The sequence below is a fragment of the Etheostoma spectabile genome, chromosome 3 (genome assembly GCF_008692095.1).
Source record: "Etheostoma spectabile isolate EspeVRDwgs_2016 chromosome 3, UIUC_Espe_1.0, whole genome shotgun sequence".
NCBI lineage: Eukaryota > Metazoa > Chordata > Actinopteri > Perciformes > Percidae > Etheostoma > Etheostoma spectabile.
The window spans coordinates 8,566,113-8,584,102 of record NC_045735.1 but is presented as its reverse complement, the minus strand read 5'-3'; the positions used below and the strand labels follow the sequence as shown (position 1 = coordinate 8,584,102).

At 39.4% G+C, this 17,990-nt stretch overlaps 2 protein-coding genes across 2 annotated transcripts; one reads left to right on the top strand and one right to left on the bottom strand.

Annotated features, from left to right (window-relative positions):
* Positions 1–817: 817 nt before the first annotated feature.
* Positions 818–6,793, bottom strand: tp53i13 (tumor protein p53 inducible protein 13). Its single transcript, XM_032509895.1, has 9 exons — positions 6,525–6,793; positions 6,317–6,394; positions 6,059–6,094; positions 5,604–5,662; positions 5,057–5,135; positions 4,055–4,183; positions 3,122–3,331; positions 1,905–2,961; positions 818–1,335 (listed from the first exon to the last, which is right to left on the bottom strand). Exons 1-9 carry the CDS (start codon positions 6,651–6,653, stop codon positions 1,229–1,231), a joined length of 1,884 nt encoding a protein of 627 aa, XP_032365786.1. The 5' UTR covers positions 6,654–6,793; the 3' UTR covers positions 818–1,228.
* A 918-nt stretch (positions 6,794–7,711) lies between these two features.
* LOC116683535 (cylicin-2) lies at positions 7,712–17,260 on the top strand. The gene is made up of 24 exons (XM_032509893.1): positions 7,712–7,845; positions 8,431–8,582; positions 8,863–8,970; positions 9,483–9,542; positions 10,844–10,940; positions 11,726–11,778; positions 11,879–11,953; positions 12,094–12,189; positions 12,322–12,438; positions 12,739–12,852; positions 13,323–13,371; positions 13,463–13,524; positions 13,613–13,667; positions 13,763–13,911; positions 14,118–14,198; positions 14,488–14,583; positions 14,673–14,738; positions 14,870–14,914; positions 15,072–15,137; positions 15,437–15,538; positions 15,623–15,712; positions 15,852–15,938; positions 16,369–16,413; positions 16,558–17,260. The coding sequence occupies exons 1-24, from the start codon at positions 7,824–7,826 to the stop codon at positions 16,915–16,917; spliced, it is 2,247 nt and encodes a 748-aa protein (XP_032365784.1). The 5' UTR covers positions 7,712–7,823; the 3' UTR covers positions 16,918–17,260.
* Positions 17,261–17,990: the final 730 nt, after the last annotated feature.

The window sequence follows — 17,990 nt, the reverse complement described above, 5'->3', positions numbered from 1 at the left end:
ACCACTACAACCCACCATAGCATTTAGAATACGTATAAGAACCAATTAAACAAATAAGGCCTTATTTTTATTGTACATGTGTCTGTAAAATGCATTTCTCTTGTTTCCTTCATAAGATTTGAGCTAGACTCGTGTACCTGCCAATATATTGGTGTTGAGTTGCAGAAATGCTAAAGATAAGTTTGAGGTTATTTAGAAAGTGTATTACTCTACAGTAAGCTGACCCGATCAGTGCATATCTTTGTCACAATTCTTCAAAACAAAAAAATGTAAGGGATCCTTAAAAAAATGGCATCAGGTAAAAATTGAGATTAACTGGTCCAAGCTAACATTTACTTATGTTGATAAAAGATATGAGAAAACATCCTGACATCCATTGCAGCTGTCTCAAGCAAAAGTCCACACCCTCAACACTCAAAATCCTTCACTAACACTTGTCCAAAAATACAGCTTGTACTATTTAAATTAAAACACCGCACACAGCGTTGCTTAGAACAGCAACATATTCACATACTAAACCTTCACAGGTAAAAAGCAACAGAATTTTACTATTAAACTATTTATAAAATCAAATTTCAGACTAAATATAGAACAAACTAAAAAACATACTGTACATGCAGTAACTAAGACATGTACACTGTGTAATATGTAGGAGAGTATTATCAGTATTTGAACAAATACAAATACATACAATGTGAAGGTCACTTTCTGTGATAAAGCCTGAGGGCTTCTCTTTGATGTGATATACATAGGGATGTCCCCAAAGGACTGATCCAGAACCACATGACTGATCAGGGTTGTGTACCAATATACACAAGTCAATATTCTTTGATGCTTGTTATTTGGGAACTGTGGTTTTGGTTACAATATTATTGAATGGTATATCTATGACACACATACACAATTTGAAAGAGAAAGAATTTGCCTGTGTTCTTGCGGTTTATAACACATTGCTCGTTTTGGATGGTCAAAAAATGTTATTCTGTTCTCCCTCCTTCACGAGGATAAGTAGGTATAAAGATGGTCCCCCCAAAAAAAACTGTAAGAGGACCTCTGTCAATTCACTCTGTACCCAATAAATTTGGAAACAGGATCTAACTGACCCTTGAGCAGCTTTGTGGAATTTCAGCTTGAGCTTTTCAGGTTATCCAGCAACTTTTTTAATAGACGGGTTGTTGCCAATATTGTCCACCTCCTCTACGTTCTCTGGGATTTTTCCTTCAGATTTCTATAGATGTTCTTCTGAGCTGGAGGAGCTGGGCAGAAGAACACACTCCTGTCTCCTGCCCCTTTTCCGCCTCCTGTTTGCAATTCGTAGCCTCCTGCGGATCACATCTACACACACACACACACACACACACACACACACACACAAATGAAACTGCTTAAGAATATAAACAAAGGCACCTCAATCCCTTCTCCAAAAAGGTTATGTGTATGGTTCTGTTTGTGTTAAAGGTGCTCTAAGCGATGTTGGGTGATGTCACTAATTGTTGACCTTCGAAGTATTGTCCAACAAAACGGTGGCTAGTTTGCCCCTCCCTCCTCCTCATCCCATCTCCTCCCCCTCCCTTCCACGCACTAACCCTGAAACCACTACCCGCACATCCTTCTTGTCGGTTACCTGCTGGAACACTGTGTATGTTTGGTGGTGCAGGTTGGCTCAGTTTGTTTTGTTGCCGTTTGTAGACCCCGGGCTGTCTACAGAGACCACGTTTTATAACTGTGTGTTCAGGGGACAGGCAGCTCGCGGATAGCGAGGAGATGTATGCTGTATGTGACAAATGTTGTAGCCTTAAAAACGAGTGACATCGCTTCTTAGAGCACCTTTGATTACTATGATCAATCTGGCTATCAGGATTGGTTTGAGGAATAGAACGGCTCACTGGTGATTGTCCACCTACCTGCCACACTGTCGTAGTCCTGTTGAGGGTCGTGCCAGTAAAGACTGGGTGTGGTCCTCCAGTGGCGGTACAGGCGTGTGTGGAGCACTGACAGGGTCAGGAGAATCAGCAGGAAGCCCAGTGCTGCTGCTGCCCACACTCCCTCGTTTGTCCTGGGGGTCCTCAGCCACCCTTCATTCACAAGAGCGGCCGAGGCCCCTGAGGCCTTGTTGCATTCACAGTGTTCTGCTCCTTTGCAGCTACCACAGTCGTGGCTGTTGAGCAGGGTAGTGGCTGACTGTGGGTTCTGGTGCTGTTGTGGCTGAGGTGGCGACTCTGATTGGGATTTGGAAACAGAACCAAAGCCAATCTTTTCACTTTTGTGTTGAGAGTGTGTGTCACTGTGTGTTTGCTTATGTTCCAACTCCCTCTCTTTAACATTTACCACTTCATTGTCCTTCATTGTGCCATCCGCTGTGTTGCCTTTATCAAAGTTTTTCTCAGTAGAGATTTTCTCTTTCAGGCTGTGTCCAACAGAGTCATCGTCCCTCTGTTTGGCTGAGTCTATACCTTCATCTTTGGAACCGAGGACCCGGGCTTCAGGCCTTGTGGTCTCATTATGTTCCCTGTTCACACCATCTGCACCAACATCCAACCCACCAGAGGGGTTTGGGTTTTTGAGGTCAGACATATTTGACTCCAAAGAAGCTGTGGCCATTGGTTTAAGACTCTGATTTGTATTCTGGATCTTAGATTGAGAAGGAGCTCCCCTAGAACCTGGAGGATCTGAGAGAGTCCTGATCCCTGGAAGAGAACCTGCTGATGGTCCAAGCGTACTGTTGGAGTTCTGGAAGTTCCTTGTCCTGCCGTTGGTGGGCCGGTGTGTTCGTGTGTTTTGTCTCTCGCTCTCCTCCTTAACAATCTCCTGTTTTTCTCTAATGGCAGCTCTTTTCTGCCTCCTTTTTCCTTCCTCTTTCATTTGTCTCAATCTTTCCTTCTTCACGTTGGACTCTAGCTCTTTCTTCGTCGCACCATTCAGCAGAGAAGAGATGGTCTGCTCACAGCATTGCCTCAGAGACTGGAGATTTACATTTACAACAACAGCTAGTAAGAGACACATGCAAGACTGCTGTAATTACTCTTCTATGCTGCTTTTATTGCAGCACATGTAAAATTACAAATAATTAACTTAATGTAAATATACAAAATGAGCAAAGTCGTCAGTCAAGTCTCCAAACCTTCATTTTTGCGAAGTGTTCCTCTGGATGTGCATGTTGCTGCCAGTGCTGCTCGGCTGACCGGATTAACAACAGGTTGTACTTCCTACTCCGGCTCACACCACCAGACTGTCTTGGTGTGTTTGTTGTGGTCTCCAGCCAATTACAGACGTCTGAAGAGGCCACGGTGGACAGCTCCAAGGTGTGACCCCATGACACCAAGGCTATTGGCTGAACACAAAGCAAACAATAAATATAAACTGTCTCTCTGTCCTCACCGTCCTTATGCCTGGTGACAGGGACAAAAAGGCTTCCTATATTACTGCTGCGCCTCAAACAGTGGTGTTTAGTTATCTTTCACACTTACATAAAAGTTGTTGTAAACCATTTAAATGTGGCCTGGTCTTGCATCAGAATCAGAAAGGGGTTTATTACCAGGTAGGTTTTCCACACACAATGAATTGCCTTGTAGTTTGGTGCATGCAATTTAATTCAATTTTATTAAGTAAAAGTTATCGCAGGACACTATTTATTTCCAGATCGAGTCAAGACCACACTCTATAATTTACAGAGACTAAACAATTCACCCATGAGCATTCATTTGGTGAGAAGAAATAGAAAAATGACCATATAGACATATGAAAAAGACAATAACCAAATATGTAAAATAAAATGTATAATGTTTTTGAATTGGGAATCTGTACAGTTTGGTGAGGAATGTGCACACAAATATTAAGAGAGGATGTGCAAACAATCACAGTTTAGGCAGAATAGGTTATTTGGGAAAGAAGTCTTGAGTTGCATCTTCAGTTTTGCTCAGATGTTAAAATGAACAAAGACATCATCAAAGTGTGCCAAGTTAAACAATTTTAAACAAGTGAACTGTCTGAACGAGTCTACTGTCCCTTACTACCTTTGGTGGGTTAGAGAACAGAGAGAGAGCGCCTGTCTCACCATGTGTTCATTGAGTTGTGGATGGGAGGTTATAATGTAGTCTGGCAGACATGAGCGGGCCAGGACAGACAGAAGGAGACGCTCATGGAGAGGCGCACAGGGATGGTACAGCAAAACAGGTGCTCCTTGCTAGAAAAAAAACACAAACACACACGTGACTATCCTTGTCCACATCCTCTACCATTACCACAGAGTTTACACCAATTTGGCCTACACCAAACTTTGACACAATTATAACACAGTAACTACGACTAAGTGCTTACAATACTGGCAGTGTTGTATTCCCTCCTTGTCTGGTAATGTTTTTCGGCTGACAATGATTCCTAAGGGAAAATATCTGGGTTTCTTTGTGGAGAATCACCAACTAATGTGTTAGTGAAACCTGCTGCACTCTCCAGTTTAGTGTTGCTTTAATACAAATTCCAGACCATTACTGTTAGTTAAATCCCACATATGGCCTTACTGTTTGCTACATTCCCGACATTCAAGTCAAATCTACATTCAGTTGCAGCCCTGCTACTAAAGGTCCAGACAGGTAGAATGTAACGGTTGGTAGACTTCCCTGTTTGACTCTCAATTCAAGTTGCAAAAAAGATAATATAAAGATTCAGTCTTAACTCCACAGTTTGATGTTTTTCTCTAGCTTACACAAATAGATTGGGGAAATAATAACAATAACAATAACAGAAGAAACTGTTGGCAAGTCCGTGACCCAGAAGAATTGGATGTCAGTCTACGACCACTGAACTCTATGTGTCTATCAACCCCATAAGTTAAAACTATGGTATAAACAGGCATTCGATGTGAACATATAAAGATGAACAACTATACCGTGTAAACTGTTAACTAGCTTGTCACTACTAAAGGACTAACTGGAGTTACTACAAAAACTGACAGACTCTTCCCTGATTACTGTAATTAAATGTGCTAAGCAGATAAAGGGATTAAATTGTTGTGAGACTGGAGACAGAACCCCAAGACATGTTTGATATTGCAACTTACGTGCAAGTTATTGAGCCACCGTTGAGGAGGACAGTACAAGTACTCTCCACACTCTGCCCTTACTGGTCTGTACGCTCCACTACAACACACAAACACACACACAATATATAAATAATATCCTGAAGAAACCCCACAGAAACCAAAAGGTGTGCATAATAATATTGTATACTTAATTAATCCCGCAAGGGACAATTGCAATGTTTTCACTCTTTACAAACACAGGAATTACAAACATGCTCAGTACCTATACATGCACTAAATGGAGTGATGTCAGAGTGGGGGGCTGCCCATGGAAAGGTGCCCTGAGCAGTCTGGGGTGCCTTGCCAAAGAGCACCTTGAGGTGAACTGGCACCTCTCCAGCTACCAGTCCACCACCATACATTGGTCCGTATAGGGACTTGAACCAGCAACCCTCCGGTTTCAACCCAACTTTCTACTGACTGAGCCACCATCATGTGTGCATGTGTCAGTGTCTCCTAATTTGTGTTTGGCCATCTCTTACCCACATCTCCATAATGCATTATATGCCTGTCCATACAGCCTTACCTGTTGGGAATGGTATGGTTGTAGGAAATAGATGTATCCATGCAGATCTGCCTGGCTGGCTGCAGTGAAAAGAAATCTTGCCAAATTATTTTTTTATCACCTAATCTCTATGTTACACCCAGTCATCAGTCACCCAAGACAAACACTTAACAGCTTTTCAGTTTACACCCATTTGTCGTTAACAACAATAATATAACAAGGAAGATGTTTAATAACTCAAACTGACACCACAACTTATACATTTCAATATATCATAAAACACTCTTTTAGTTTTAAACAGGGCAAAGCTTTTGGTTCATTTCATACATTATTCACAATTTTGAATTTGAATTTGGATGTGTGTCACAGAGTGCTATCCCATTGTGCTTTCATTTTTGAGAAATAGCCGTTATAGTGTATGAGGGTCAAAGGTTGGGTAAAACGCAAATAAAATGCTTGGTAAAGTGCTTACTCACCACAGGATCATACACTGTGTCAATACTGGGACGTCTCTGTAGATAAGAGAGACTCTGGTTAAACCACTGATGGAGAAACTTGAACAAACAATGTAGCTTTCTGAGCTGATTTACACTACCAGCAGTGCCAATAAGGATACACTACAACCATTACTTCCCCATGATGTTTGGCATTGGCACCCTACCCATCTGACACAGTGAGGCTTTGGAGGTCATGCTAGAACAGACGATGATGATGTCGGTTGTATCCATAGTTACCTGAGGAGACACTGGCCAAATAGTAGACCCTGGACAGTCCCAATAAACAGCAGGCAATAAGTCCCTGTCCAAAGACAGCTATCACACACACACACACACACACACACACACACACACACAATGTGAGTGCGGTTACAATGACTGAATAACAGTTAACGTTATGGCAGGCACACACCAACATTTCATAGTTATATAAATTGTAAGTAACCTTTCCATTGTCACATCCCGGCGGTCCCAGAGACTCGGACACACCACACCGACCCAAACTGACCCAGAGTGCTGCAAACACAGTCACTGTCAGCGGCGGCGGGGACGTCGTTTGGCTCGGCATGGTCATTCAATTATGACCAGACAGACGCACATTTAGATGGCTGCCATAGATTCCCTTTGGTCCTCTAGCTACAGAGCGACAAAGAACTCACCTTTCATAATAGAATAATAAATAAAAGGTAATAAAGTGTTGTATACTTCCATAACTTACTAGCTACTTCGCCAATGTTTGATACATGTCAAGTTATTCACATTGTTGAAAGATAATGTACGTTTTCCTTAAGTGAATTTCAAAATAAAGTCACCTTGCGTTATCTTGTATCAATTTAAGTAACTAATTTAAATATTTAATATATTAGTAGCCTATGTTTCTCTATTCCTACATATAATGAGACAGTTAAGTATTCCATATGCTATTTTGTAATTATGTGCAATGCAGTGTTTGTTGTTTTTTGGCTTTTTCATTGAAATTGTAATATCATTACTTTTATTTTGAGAATAAAATCCCATTTCCGGTGCGGTGATGCTCTGCCGTTTTCGAATAACTTTACTCAAACTTTAAACTACGGAAACTGGAAAGGAACAAAAGAATCGACGTAGGCTATTATGCTAACCTGTGGTTTGAGCTCTGAATATCCTCTGGGAGGAGACATTACAGCATAATCTGACTGATTTTGTAGTTTGCACATGATAACTACAGACCAAACTGAGTACCAATTTTTTCAATTGTTACCGAAGCATTACTACTAAAACTTTACTCACAAACAATGCAGGTGGGCTAACTGTCCTGTCACTGTAGGCAGTAGCGTTACAAACAGGCATCATGTACTAGAAACCAGTTCCAGTTCAGTTAAACCAGTTCATTTAGGTGCAAGTCAGATATGACAGCCACGTTGGATGCCAAACGGTGCTTTCAAATTAAAACAGACTCTTTTAAATAATCTGTGAAATAAAGGCTTTGAAGAACAGAAATTATTACTGAAAACAGTGGAAGTGGCAAACAAAATATATAGTGGGTGCCCTTAAAGTAATGTTAAATATATATAATTTTTTTTTTTTAACTTGTGAAGAGAAGTCTCTTATTTTGTAAGTATTGACACTTTCCCTGTTTCCCCAACATAGACTATATACAGTCTATGTTCCCCACCCATAAAACTCCTTTTCATAAAAGTGCACAGGTCTGTCTATCAGATGAGGCGTATATAGGTTCCTGGACAGAGGAGAAGTCCGGACCTAAATGGAGTCTACACTCCCCAAAGGTTTGCTGTCTTTTTTTTTATTACTATGATCGCCTTAACAATGTACTTAGTTTATAGTTTGATCCATGTTTGTGGTCATTCTTTTACTTATCAACAAACAATTATTTCAGGAAGAAAGGTAATGATCCATTTTTTACTATTTCATATAGAGGTGTTTCTATGACAGATACAGCCTTTTTACCTAAAAAAAAGACTTTGTCTTTTGCACACTGTAAATGGTGCGCCACTTGTCTGAATTGTTGTAAAAGTTAATCATTTTGATTTATGGCAAAGAATACCAAAAAGTAATCAATCTGCATGCAGGCACAGTTTCATTGATTTAGTATCTTAGGTTTGATTTGTACTCCTCTATGTTTTTAATCTGGCTGTCGATTTAAGTAAATTAGATAATAAAGGAAGTGCTGACAGCATGGTGAAATAAATAGATAGAAACAAAAACAGCTGATCCCCCATTTTTCCTCCAAGTTTGTATAGATATAGCCTACTGGTGGCTCAGTAGCGGATTCCAAATTTATAGGAAAAAAGAAAAAACTAGTTCAGTGTTTTGGCGTTTGTCTCCTGTCACCCTGTACTGTGTGGCTCTAGCTGGAGCTGGCGCTGCAGGTGTCCAGCAGCCAGCGACACGCCCTCCTGGTGGTTTGCAGCCACTGACTGAGGCAGACGAGCCCGCAGACCTGGGCAAGGTAGAGGGGACCAAGAGTAAATCTGGACACCCTGCAGGAGCAAAAGATGGACAGGTAAGCAAACCAAAGGAGCATGGGCCCATGATGATTTGACATCAAATAGTCATGCTACTTTGTTATTCATTAGCTATAGTTATAGTTAGTTATAATTTCATGAAATCAAATATAAAAAATATATGTAATATATAAAATTATTAACTGCATTAAAGTAACTTAACAAGTGTTACTGTGATGCTTGGCAATTAAGTTTATGTGGAATTATTTCCACCAGATTGAATTCTAAAGAGTGTGAAAGACACAGCAGATAATAATCCCTGCTTTCTCTTTTCACCAGGAGTTGAACTCATTTGATAGCTCTCTGTCCTCCTCGGACAGCGAGGATGAGGGTAAGAAAGAAAAGAAGAAGAAACAGCTAAAGAAGAAGAAGAAGGAGAAGAAGAAAGTATGTCTCAGAAAGCTTATCTTCACAAATAAGTAATATTCACTCTTGAGTGCATTTCTGAGTATTTTCTTAAAAACTCTGTGTGAACGTTGCACAGACTATGTTGGGACAAGGCTGGCAATCTTACAGTCTTTTCAGTCTATTTACATGTAGATGAAATCAGGTTAGTTAATAACAAGTCAGTTGACTCTGTGGTTTCTTAAGGGTGGTGCTGTGATTGACAGCTACAAATGTGAGGCAGAAATCATGAGTTCTTCTGACTAATAATAGTTAATGGAAGTTCAATGTGGGCTGCATCTAGAAAAAGCCAGTCAAACAGGAAACCTTTTGGGTTGGTAAATCGTTGTGCAGTTTATTTTGTGTTTTGCTAAGTACTTGAAGAGAACCTCCCTTCTCCAGGCGTCTATGACAAAGCCTCGGTTTAGTGTGTTTTTAGTGACTCACTCATTTAGATTCTCATTTATATCTTTCACCGATAAAGGAATAAAGGAACCTGTTTGATGTGTACACAGGATTCCAGCTCAGCATCCTCTTCTTCTTCCTCCAGCAGCTCCTCGGACAGTGACAGTGAGGTAAGTTGTGTGCTTGAGCCCGGGAGGTTGTCGGTTCAATTCCCAGACCGACAGGATAAAATCTGGGTGGGGAAAGTGAAGGAGCGGCGCTTGTCCCTCCCTCATCACCACCACTGACTCGGGGCAGTCCTGTTGACGCTGGATAATTACAAGAATATAATTCGGAATCTTGTTGAGGATTTAGGTTAGACTTTGGACTGAACAGGGGGGCAAGCATCTCGTCGTCATTGTACATGTTTTGCACAGAGCGCAACATACACAGGCTTGAATATGCAATACTTGGAATGGAAGGGACACACCCTCAGGGCGGAGAATGACCACCGGTTTACTGAGAGCGGCAGGGTTCCGGTTAGGTGAGAGAAGTGTCAGGTTAGTTACAGACAAGTCAGTTGACTCTGTGGTTTCTTAAGGGTGGAGAATGACGACCGGTTTACTGTGAGTATGGGGCGGGGCGTAGCCAGGAGGAAAGAGGGAGGGAATATCATTCCAGTATAATTAGAGCCCAGGGGCGATTCTAGGATCAGACCTTTAGGACGGCACAGCCCCGAATGAGAATGTGACACGGATACAGTGCCTCTGCTAAATCAGTAATTTCACTGCATAACAATGAATATATGTAATTATTATTATTATAACAGAGGATAAATGCAAAATATTGAACATGTGAAAAAAGTACATAAGTCCCTTTATAGACTACCAGAATCAAATGAAAGTATAATTAGGTGTAAACAATCAATAAATAAAAAAGTAAATTGAGTTACAGGTGCACAGCATTGACAACAGCAACACAGGATATACTTGTTTGTCCTCTGTCACTAACAGACAGGTTCGCAAACTCTAACTTGAAGCACTGAAAAAAAATCTTTTTTTATTATTATAATTTTTAAGGGGCCTTGAGCCCCCCTAAAAAGCATCTAAAATCACCACTGTTGGAGCCCATTTCTGATCCCCTGAATAAAAACAGAACTTTTTGTTTAATTTGTCAAGGCAGAAAATATGAAAAATTGGATATTTTTAACTTATTTTTTTAACTCGTTTTTCCAAATGTCCGTTTGTGCTTAGAAAATTGAAATGATACTGGACAGCATCACCCGTGTTGGTTTTGGCTGCATGTCCACAGTAACAGGATGTTTGTTGTGTGACTGTATTAAAGGCACCCAACCCTGATTCTGATAACTTTATCTTTATATATATTTACAAATGCAACTCTCACTTTGCAAACAAGCTTTATACATGAGGACAAAGTTGAAGTTTTAAAACATCTAAAAACAACATATGAAAGAATCACCATGTCGTTGCAGGATGACAAGAAGAAGAAAAAGAAGAAGAAGAAAAAAGAGAAGAAGAACAACAAGGATGAGAAGAAAGAGTACGTCAGGGACAGCGTTTGCATATCTGGTAACTGGAACACAGCATTTTTCCTTTGCATTATGGAACTGGTTCATGTTTTAGATATCATATCATGTTTTATATTATATATAAGTCCCGTAAGGATAATGCATTTACAGGCTCTGTGCATTCTCTTTTATGAAATCATGTACTGTATATTGCAGATCATATTCCAACTTTGTGTGATATTATTTATGTAAAGTGTGTTATGTTACGTTTGATATGTAGGCTTGTATTCCAAAATCTTAAACACGCATTTCTAAGGTTCTTTGCAAGAAGTTCATTCCATCTTGTCTGCTCCCATTTAACATAACGTAACGTAGTGGTGTTCCTGTGTGTCTCTACGACGTGTACCGCTAGACAGCCAATCACAAACATTATTAGATCTTGGAAGAAGCATGCTGCATGCGGATTGGCTCACTGACGCTGATGCGATTTACTCCTTTGGTATTGAAATTGGATATTGAATAACGAGGCATTTTTCCATACTTTAGAGCAAGGCCGCCCAATTAAGGGCCCGCGGGCCATGTTTGGCCTGTGCTCTCTCTGTTATGTAATCTGAGTTTAACGGCAATGTAAAGCACAGTGCTGGTAAACTTCCCATTTGAATTACATACATACGGTTTTTTTTTATCTACGGAGAATGGCAAGAATTACGGTACTCTTCAACATCGACATTTCTAAATCCACATTTTTATGATCTATCTGTCAGCTGACAATGCATGGAACTTCTCTTTTTTTAAATCTTTCTATTAAACAGATGCTTTCCATTTTAACGTACGTAATGTTTTCAGCTCCTGATGGCCAAATGGAACAGTGTTATGCAGAAGGTCTGAAGATGAGCCAGGTAAGAGAGAGACTTCAAACAACCTCCATTTTAAAACGGGCTGTTTGCTGTTAAACTTGTCTTTATAGAATTTCTGTAATTAATCCTTTTCTTTCTTCAGGGTTTTGACTCATCAGATGATGAGAACGACAAGAAGAAAGAGAAGAAGGACAAGAAGAAAATGAAAAAGAAGAAGGTATGTACACATTTCCCATAATACAGCAGATTATTCAACAATAACTGTTTTATTAGACTACTTAATGAAAACAATGAAACTTAGTACATGAATTACACTTGAAACCTTTTTGTTATTAACTATCTACCGTACTACTGTCCCAGGATTCTTCCTCATCTGACAGTTCATCCTCCGACAGTGAGGATGACAAGAAAAAGAAAAAGAAGAAGAAGAAGAAGAAGAAGAAGAAGAAAAAGGTATAATTTATCTGATACTATACAGTTACAATATTGCAAAAATATTGGGTGTCAACTTCCTGTCTGTTCTACCTCTGTGTAAAGACAAACGATCTAAACTGATATGTTAATTATTTTGTTTCTCTTTCAAAGGCCTCCAGCTCCTCTTCCTCAGATAGCTCTTCGTCATCCTCCTCTGACAGCGATGATGACAAAAAGAAAAAGAAGAAAAAGGACAAGAAGAAAAGGAAAATGAAAGACAAGAAAAAGGTAAATCAATGGGAATTTGTTTTTTTTGTCATTTGTCCAACTGAGTTTGAGTAAAAAATGTGCTGCTATTATGTTTTGTGTAAATTAAGAGGAATTTGCAGAAAGTGTACAGTAAACCATCTACATTTACAATGAATCATGTAATGTATGTTTCCTTGCCAATGGCATAATTGTGCAATAAAAGACTGTTGCTGAATAAATGATAATAATGTCTCACCCATTGTTGCATGATTGGCAAACCGATTCTTCTTGACAAACAGAGATCTATGACAATAATACAATTTACTTTCATTGACACAGGATTCCAGCTCTTCATCAGCATCTTCATCTTCTGACAGTGATAAAGATAAAAAGAAGAAGAAGAAGAAGAAGGACAAGAAAAAGGACAAGAAAAAGAAGAAGGATAAGAAAGAGGTAACATTTATTTTTCTTTAAAAAACAAACAAAAAGAAAAGCCTGAGGCCTCTAAATGATCCAAAAGGTTTTCAGGTCAGGATCCGGGAGATGACACTCTGGTTGGTTTATTATATGTTACACCCAAAACACATATGAATTAATAAATACACTAAGTTCAACCCTTTACACCATGCGCCCGGTGCACAGACCCTTTTTAACGCCGTCAAACTTGCAAAAGTGGATTTGGACACGCCCTAAATGCACCTGCGCCATGCGCTTCACTTCGTGTGCTTAGATCGTTAAAATAGGGCCCATATTGATCATCAACTATATTCAAATTGTGTTCCAATGAATGGGTCAGTCAATAAGGGTGTGTTGTACTTGTGTGTACTGTACACATCTCTGCATACAGTATGTGTTGGTGGGGACACACAAGGTGCAGTATGTAAAGTAAGCCTGAGCTTGATTGTATTTGTGATCTTCCACAGGACGAAGAGCAGAATGAGCTCTGCAGTGCTACTGCTCTTTTAGCAGTTGGTGAGTATTTCTATACAATAAATAATAAATCACAACCATAATTGCAAACCTGTTGATGTGGTTGATGCAGTACTACTGGATTCTTCTGCAGATGGTGAGCTTGCAGGACCATGTGCTGACGGAGAGAAAAAGAAAGATGAAGTTGCTGACCAGGTGAAATACTCACACGCACTGAATGCACGCAACACACATATGCACAAATCCCTGGGAAATCATTGTTGTTGTTTTTTTGTCATGACAGGCCAAGAAAGTACTTAAAGCAACGGAAGAAGGCAAACTGTCCTCTGGGTCAGCAGGTATGTGGGTACTTAGAGGCTCGAACAAATCAAGCAGAGGTTGGAGGCTTGGAAAAAGTGTTGTTGTTTTGGTTGTAATGGTGTTTCCTGTCCAGCGGGGGGAGCAAAGGCATTCCCTATTGGTATTGAGGAAGGCCACCTGAGTGATGATGAGGGAGAAGGAGGGGAGGAGAAGGAGAAGGAGAAGAAGAAGAAGAAGAAGAAGAAGAAGAAGATGAAGAAGAAGAAGAAGAAGAAGAAAAAGGTGATCACGATTTGTGAATTCTGCTGTAAAAATAATGTATTAGTCTCTAAACTCCCTTTAAACAAAATAAAAACAAATGCAGCTTTTTCAATGGGCATTACAGTTATCATAGTGCATCATCACCAGTGCATATTATAGTTATGTTATAGGATATTCCAGGTCAGAATTCACAGTAATTTTAAAAAAAGAAGTTTTTTTTGCAACAGGATTCAGATTCATCCTCAGACAGTGATGAGGACGAAACAGACAAGAAGAAGAAGAAGAAGAAGACAAAGAAAAAGAAGAAGGTAAAGGTGTACAAAGACCTGTATATGTTATCGTTTTTCAATTGCATCCGACATATAAATAGGCCTGTATGTCTTATGTTGCCTTTTTGTTATTTGCTTTAACGGCACGCAGTGAATTTAGTTTATTTGTATAATATAAAGTGTAATAAATAAAATGTGTCTGTGTGCAGGCCGGGTGAATTAAAAACTCAAATTTGTCCATAAGTGAGAATGTGAGTCTGTCTTTCTCATTGAATTATTATGTGGATATCATATTATTGTGAATATTTGTATTTGATTTGATCTACAGGAGTCCTCCAGCTCCTCTTCTTCATCTGATAGCTCCTCCTCGGACAGCGAAGATGACAAGAAAAAGAAAAAGAAGATGAAGAAAAAGAAGGATAAAGTTTGTGCCTTCACAACACCTCAGTATTTAACACTTTTTTACTTGTGCTGTTTAATGTCATTAGGTCATCCTTGGCTCTCTCTTTACAGGATTCCAGCTCTTCCTCCTCTGATAGTGAAGATGACAAGAAGAAGAAGAAGAAGAAAAAGAAGAAGGTAAAACATGGGAAATATCTTACAATTTCACCATGTTGTTCTAAGGGATTAATGTCAGGCTCCTGATGCACATGAACATTTTAACGAACAAGGATGCATTCTGTGACTGACTGACTCATATCTTTTTCTAGAAGTCCAGCTCTTCCTCCTCTTCCTCGGATAGTGATGATGACAAGGTGAGATCACACACACACACACACAAACACACACACACACACACACACACACACAAATCTATTAAATTAATTATATATCGATAGCCAAGTTTACAATGTTAACAGAGATAAACAGCTGCAAAATTCAGCATGAGTATTTGTCCTTTTTTGACTTTAGAAGAAGAAGAAAGATAAGAAGAAGAAGAAAGATAAGAAAAAGAAGAAGAAGAAGGATAAAAAGAAGGTGAGAGCATCTCATCTTTTGTTTTCCATTCCTGTTTTTTGGTTGATTGTGAGTTGATTATTTAGAATATTAACTCCTGGTAATTGACAGAAACAAAGTAGCGGGTTATTTTCTGCAAAAAAACTATGATCTTTGGTCAATGCTAGAAAGATTGAAGTGAAACAGCTGAATCACCATGTCAGCGTGCATGATGGCTGTAATCACTAAACCAACACGTTTTATTTCTTCCAACTTGCAACCACTGTGGTATTACTGCTGTCTGAATGCAATTTTGTGTGTTTTCATCATTTTCTGTCAAGGATTCTTCTTCTTCTGACTCCTCCAGTGATTCTTCTAGTGATGATGATAAGAAGAAAAAGAAGAAGGATAAGAAGAAGAAAAAAAAGAAAGACAAGAAAAAGGTAAAACAAAGTCAGTGTGTTGTATTTGTCCAAAAACATAAAAAGGCAAAAATTAACATGCTTACCATATTTACATACATCAAGGATTCAGATTCTTCTAGCAGTGATGATGACAAGAAGAAAAAAAAGAAGAAAGAGAAGGATAAGAAGAAGAAAAAGAAAGACAAGAAAAAGGTAAAACAAAGTGGATGTGTTTGTGTTCATATAGCCTCTGCTTAATATAATTGTAAGAGTTATTTCCTAAGATGTCTTTTTGGGGGATGAAAAATATAAGCAATATATTAACACAATTACCATATGTACATCCACCAAGGACTCAGATTCTTCTAGCAGTGATGATGACAAGAAAAAGAAAAAGAAGAAGAAAGACAAGAAGAAGAAAAAGGACGACAAAAAGAAGGTAATGTACAGTAGTGTGTGATAAGAAAACTTTTTCGTGCTCATTTTTTGTTTAAAACAGATATAGAGTGTATCCATGCTTTATATTTAAGCAGAAGTTCTAGCGGCAGTGACAAGAAAAATAAAAAGGACAAGAAGAAGAAGAAAAAGATAATTTACTCATGACATGGGAATATCATCAGATTATAGCTAATGTGGGTGCCTGGATAGCTCTGTTGGTAGAGCGGGTGCCCATTTATAGAGGTTTACTCCTTGACGCAGTGGGCCCTGGTTCGACTGCAACCTGTGACAGATCATGTTCCCCCTTTCTCCCCTTTCATTTCTTCAGCTGTCCTGTCAATATAGGCCTAGAAATGCCCAAAAAATAATCTTAAAATAAAAGATTACGTCTGATGTGAAGGTGAAATGACTGCATTTTTATTCCTGTTCAGAGTTCGGGCTCATCAGGAAGTGAAACTGACAAGAAGAAGAAGATTGTAAGTTTGCCCCTTATATAAATGATTTGAAAAGTATTATGGGTGATTACAAGCATTACCTTGGGTCAAGCTGATATTTTCTCCATCTAAGATGTCCTTGTATGTGGTTAGTTTTTTAAATAACAGCTGTTGATTTCCTTCCAGGAAAGTCCTGAGGGTGAGCAAAGTGGCCTGCCAAAAATGGAAGATTCAAGCTCAGCTGGTGGCGGCCTTTCAGCTCCCAGTGACAGCTGCTCTAAGCCTGGTGGTTCCTCTACTTCTCTCACCTTCGTGTCACTCCCCTCCAAACCCATGGTGAAGATGGATCCTCTGAGTCCTTCAGCTTTCTCCAAGCCCTCTGTCTCTAGCTCTATATTGAGTGTGGGAGATAGGGCTCCCATTCGCAGACCCCCCAGCCCCATGGAGTCTCTGATGGGGAGCCCAAGGAGGTTTGGAGACGGAGCAACCCGTTCCACCTCCCACCTCACCTCTAGTGATATATTGAGAGGCACCAAGCCTTACTAATAATGAGACGTCATAGATCCAAATAGATGTTATGTATTTCTTTAAAAAAGTATGGCTTACATGAAACTGAAGGATGTTGTGTGATTTGATATCCTCTAATGATGTTCTTACTACCCTGATTTTATGCACGAATATTATAATAAGAGGTTACCATATAAAGATGCCTTGGGACATGATAAAACACTTTAAGTTGAGGAAGAAAATTATTCCATGATAAATGAACATATATAGGCTATAATTTTCAATTGGTAAGAAAATGCACATTATTGGCAGAAATATCAATTCACAATCACATGAAATAATTCAAAAGCCTTGTTTTGCTGAATAAAACAATGTGATTTTATTTGTTTTGTTTCCTGTCTTAACTTCTCCGGTTCTTCGGGTACAGAGCAAGAACATTATGGCCACAGGAGCTATTTGTTGGCTTTTGATGCAGATGTGTATTGTGCTGGTTTATCTCAATAAAGAGGAGAATGACAATAAAGCCTCTAACATATGTTTTACTAAACTATTACTGTCTGCAAATGACAGTGTAAACATTTAGTACCAGTGAAATACTAAATGGAAACACTTTAGAGTGTAGCCTAAGGGGTGACCAAGGGGTTTCTTTACAATTACGGTGCTTTCTCCCACAATTGTAATTGTTGTGGGTTGGGGTTTTTGTTTGGGGTTATTTTCCCGTTTGGCCTTCCCTGTGTTGTCGTCCCGGTTTTCTCCCTAATCTGGTGTCATAGATTCTGTCTTATGTTTCCCTGTGTGTGTTTATGCTTCTGCTTTATTTTGGTAGTCAGCTTCCTGTCTTGTCTTGTTTAGTCTAGCTTTACTTTGTTTGTCTGATTGTCCTGCCCCGCCCTAATGTGACCCACCTGACGTCTCACCTGTTCCCCATTACCTCGTTACCTCTTGTATTTAACCCCAGTGTTTCCTTTGTCTCTTGTCGGATCATTCTGGTTGTTCACCTGTCTTTACATCACCTTGTTGCAGTGTTCCTGATTTCGGTCCTGTTCCCTGATCTTGGTTATTGTTTGTTTTTGAATCTTTTTGGGTGTTTTCCTTTTCCTCCTTGGATTCTG